Source organism: Palaemon carinicauda, chromosome 37, assembly GCF_036898095.1.
Source record: "Palaemon carinicauda isolate YSFRI2023 chromosome 37, ASM3689809v2, whole genome shotgun sequence".
In the NCBI taxonomy this organism is placed as follows: domain Eukaryota; kingdom Metazoa; phylum Arthropoda; class Malacostraca; order Decapoda; family Palaemonidae; genus Palaemon; species Palaemon carinicauda.
In genome coordinates, this window is record NC_090761.1 from 21,028,446 (window position 1) to 21,033,445 (window position 5,000).

Below are 5,000 nucleotides of genomic sequence, written 5' to 3' on the forward strand. Positions count from 1 at the left end.
ACACGAAACAGAAAAATAGCTTTAGCGGTATATTTGTCTTTTTCGGATTTCCCAAGATTCCCCGTTCTTCAGCAAAATTCCAAATAATTCCTAAAAATTTACATTTTTTCCTAAGTCACCGATACATTTATTTTTAAAATTGATCTAAAAATAAGGAAATCTTCTTAGAGGTGAAAAAATCGTGTAACAGAAAACAGCTATGAAGATAAGATTTTTTTTTCTAAATTCCCACGATTCGTCGTCCATTAATCAAAATTCTAAAACATACAGGAACAAAATACTGTACATTAAAATAAAGTTCTAACACTCACCAAGGAATAGCCCTGACATCTACATCTTTTTCTACATTCTCGTTACCACGTCTCCACTTTATATATTTCATTCTATGTCCGTATCGAATCTTTTCGTATCAAAATCCAATTCATAATAAAATCGACATCAACTCACTCTACAGCGTAAATATTGACTTATTACAACGAACAGCTACTTTTCGGTTGATGGAGAGGCCATTGTCTGTAAGCAAGGCCTGTAAACAAACCAACTTAGTTTCTCTAGCCTTTGCTAGTTGGTGGCACAAATATTTGCATAACTAACACGTTTTGGCATTCTGACAACACTTGATATATATTAAAACGATAAATAAATGATACCAAGATTTATGAACACTCGAAAAACTTTAGATAATGAGAAAATTACAACAATGTAATTGCTTACACTAATATGACTAAATTACTAACGTTTGTCTGCAGCAGTCGGCTTGCTGCAGGGACTTTAGAGACTGTAGCACTGCCAGACGCATAATGATAATTCACAATACTGAATAATTACGTGAATAACTTCAATAACAGATATAAAATAAAATTTAAAAGACCACTATGCTACTCAAATGGTTCAGAAATTTAGTTAAAGGCCACTGGACTTAAAATGGCTATATCTCAGCCGTTTCTTACGATTTTACCGTACAACTTGTCAGCGTGTAAGATACAATACCAGAGATCACTTTGGGTGAATTATAACATTTTCGAAAATTCAACGTTCCACCCCCTTGGTCATGGTAGATCTAGTTGCACATTTCATAAATCAGAGGATAAAATCACGTTTGAAGTAATTTAAAAGCAATTACCTTGGAGGTATTTCAAAATATCTGCGCACGTCCGTCCGTACGCCAGGTTTCTTGACAGTCCAGCCAAGGTCTATTTTTTTAGACCTCGACTCCTCGAGTCTTACAGTACTCTTTAACTTACATGGTTACCTGTAACACCTTAAGAATATGCATTACTGCCATTGTTATTATGTAGCCCAGGATTTTAACCGTATATCGTTGTTACTAAACAACGCAATAACAAGGTGCACCCGTGGTTGTGTTGATATCAAGGACGTCACCTTACTTCTCGGTTATAAAAATAAATAACAAAGAGAATATTACAGTTTCCAGTACATTAATCCTCCAGTTGAGCATTTATTAGTTGTGCCAGTTAAACTATAATAGAATAGACTGTCCTACTACTTAAGTCATACAGTATACTAGTGATCAACGGAAAGATTCCTTTTCAAACATATTCCTAAGTTTGGCATAATGATTGATTTAAAAGTTTTCACGCATCCTGACATATAAGGTCATTGACGCCGTTGGCATGATGGAGAGAGAGAGAGAGAGAGAGAGAGAGAGAGAGAGAGAGAGAGAGAGAGAGAGAGAGAGAGAGATGGAAATAAGTGATATGGCAAGCAAATGGAAATGTTTTACCTTTTTTGCTCAAGAAAGTTGGTGATTAAATAAGTGTGTAAACACGGAAAAATTATGATGTATAATTACGAACTAAGAAAATAAAACTGTAATGAATCCTTCTTTAGTAGGATCCTTTATAATTTACGTAGGATTGTTTAGTACTGATAAGAACTGGGAGATAAACGTGATGTTGCGTTTATAAATTTGATTTCGTACAAGACTGTTTACCAAAGGGAGCCGTTATATAAAGTACTACTGAAACTTGATAATAAACATTCTTTTTTTTTTATTACCTTCAACAGTTTCTCTTACCTTTTCTGAATAATCAGAGGAAAATTTTAAACGATAAAAAATTTTGGCTTGAAGACGAACTTTGTCTTTTTTTTTATTAAAATGTTTTAGATTCTAATTTAGGGATCTGTTCATAATTCACCTTAATTTGTTTCCAGCTTCTAGCATTTTTTTATCTCCGTTTTTACTTCCTTTCTTTCATCTTGTCCAACTGCAAACTTTTCTTTCAATTGCACTTCAGTGCTGAGTGGTCTCCCTGGTTCCAGCACCCGGCCATAAATTCCACAAATCCATTAAAGGATTTGCAGTGGTGGTATAAGTTTCTTTTACAGTAAATCCATGAATAAAAAAAAAGATGATTATGGAATAAAGAAAAATAACCTAGATTATATATATATATATATATATATATATATATATAATATATATATATATATAATATATATATATATATATATATATATATATATATATATATATATATATATATATATATATATATATATATATGTATGTGTGTGTGTGTGTGTGTGTGTGCGTGTATGAACTCATATTACCTTGTGAATAACCACAAAATCCAATTGTAATTAGCCACTTTTTAGAAATAAACTTAGATGAATTAATGTGTCTGATAACGAGGATTAAAATTTGGCAACAGTCCAGTTTCTGACTTTCTGCAGTTAACATTAGACCCCAGGTCATACAATTCACTTCTAAATTGGGAACCAATATCTAGTTATGAACCATTTCAAGCATTGTAATTTGTTATATTTATTTGGAAAGACTTGCCTCAAAAGCACAATTAAGAGGGGTAAATGGTTGGACAAGTTCAATCGCTAGCTGAATACGGGATTGTCCGTTTTCGTGGGCTTTCAGAATCCTATGTTAAACAATTTCCACCGTCTTGGTCTCTTCTAAGGATACATTTGAATTAATAATATAACTTATTGTTAGAAATATCAAATAAAATAATAAAACCAAATTAATACTTTTTTTGTTTTAGACATAGGCCTACTGTATAAAGGATATAAAACAAACCTTAACAATTTGCATCCGTTGGTCTTTTTAATTGAAGCTGATTTCAGCCATAACTTTACAACACAATTGTTGCAGAATAAGAGAGCACATTCGTCGTTCTGTACATTTCATTTATTCTCCTGTATATTGTGGCTGATGATGTAATAACAATAGAGCCATTTGGCATTGACTAGTTACCCATTTTTAAAGTATTCAATTACTATTCAACTGGCAAATATTTCCCCACATTCACTATTTCTATATTACTGATACATATATATTTTTTCATTCATATGATTATTTACGATGTAATAAGATTAAATAAAACGTTCTTTGCTTACCCATGTCGTAGGTTTCGAGAAGACTAGACATTCCACAAAGGTAAACATACTATGGCTGCATAAGAGGAATGGTTACTCATTAAACATTTGGCACTTGACGGATTATAAATCCAAGACGAGTCTTATCTTACGTAGAACAACTGCGGAGATAACCATAGAGTTGTTATCTCATCATCAGCACCTCACAGTGGAACAACAACTCGGAGGAAAAGGTTTTAGGTCCAGAAGCCTCCAACCGCCACGGCTAGGTTGTCCGTGTGTTCACCCGGGATGTATTCGAACTTCCACAGCAAATTGGTAACGACAACTGGAATGGGAGATGGAACAAAATGTAGAATTTCTGCTGTTGTGTAATAAAAATTGATGATTGTCAGTTTGGCTCCATGTCAGAGAGAGAGAGAGAGAGAGAGAGAGAGAGAGAGAGAGAGAGAGAGAGAGAGAGAGAGAGAGAGAGAGAGAGAGAGAGAGAGAATTATGTTACTACGGGAGTAGTCATTATAAACGGGATTACAGGAACAATACTACTAGAAAAAAATATAAAAATAAATAGCAAAAAGTATTACGATTTCCAGTACTTTACTCCTTCAGTGGAACATTTTATTAGTTGTGCCAGTTAGACTATAATAGAATAGACTGTCCTACTACCTAAGTCATACAGTATACTAGTGATCAGAAGAATTGAAAAGCTATTTGACTGACTACCGAGGTAAAATAAGTAATCAAATGAGCATTTCGAGGACAAAATGTACCAGAGAAAAATAAAATAGCGAAGTTACTCTACCATAAATAGATCTAAAAAGATATTAGTGGTAATGTTATGGAAAGAGATTGAGATGAATGGGGTCCATCAAATATCACAGAGTGCACTGTCGATTTTTATAGTTATTGGCTGTAACGGTTTACCCGGAAGGTAGTCCAAGGTACTTTAGTGAGCTATCATCTAAAGATGGTATAGTTAACAACAGAGAGAGAGAGAGAGAGAGAGAGAGAGAGAGAGAGAGAGAGAGAGAGAGAGAGAGAGAGAGAGAGAGAGAGAAGCAACGTCAATGGTCACTGGAAAAGTAAAGGAAAAGTGCAACCAGGAACCCATCAGATGTGAACTCTAGAGATATATTATATAAAAGAAGTAGAAATTTTCCATGGAGTAAGATGTTTTAAATGGCCATAATATTCAAAAAGGGCCAACGGTGAAAGCAGATGAATTTGGAAGCATTTTATGATAGATGGGCAGGTCTTTAGAAGCTGTTTGATATTTCTGCTACTTTGGAGAGACGCTGGACTGTGAAGCAGAAGTTCAGAGAGCAGTTAAACAATGACAACAACATGAATGAAACGGATATTATTATTATTATTATTTTTATTATTATTACAAGCTAATCTACAGTTTATGAGCTTATAAGCGATGGTATATAAAAATGTTTCATTAGTACAGAGAGCAAAGCCCTCCTATGGGTACAATAGTCCTTTACTACCATATACATTAGAAAAATGTCAATGGCAAAGAAAATGGAAGATATGAGAAGGTGTGACTATCGTATCTTAAGATTCATTGCTGGAGTACGTTAGGAAGATCATATTTATAATGTTGAAATGGTTGAAATATGTGAAATCCAAAAGCTAGAAAA

The 5,000-nt window shown here is 33.7% G+C and overlaps 2 protein-coding genes across 3 annotated transcripts in view; both read right to left on the bottom strand.

Moving 5' to 3' along the window:
* LOC137629483 (spermatogenesis-defective protein 39 homolog) overlaps positions 1 to 5,000 on the bottom strand; it is a 225,620-nt gene that overhangs the window by 192,265 nt on the left and 28,355 nt on the right. Inside the window, exon 1 of one of the 2 annotated variants that reach the window (XM_068360817.1) lies at positions 312 to 741. The exons of the other annotated variant lie outside the window; for it this stretch is intronic. The gene's annotated coding sequence lies outside the window, so the exon portion shown is untranslated. Of the gene's footprint in view, positions 1 to 311; positions 742 to 5,000 lie in introns of those variants that run through there. 2 annotated transcript variants of the gene reach the window in all.
* The window catches only part of LOC137629001 (uncharacterized), a 13,800-nt gene continuing 11,921 nt past the window's right edge, over positions 3,122 to 5,000 (bottom strand). Inside the window, exon 9 of the mRNA XM_068360254.1 lies at positions 3,122 to 3,682. Coding sequence (XP_068216355.1) covers positions 3,591 to 3,682 — 92 coding nt within the window. The 3' untranslated portion in view covers positions 3,122 to 3,590. The remainder of the gene's footprint in view (positions 3,683 to 5,000) is intronic.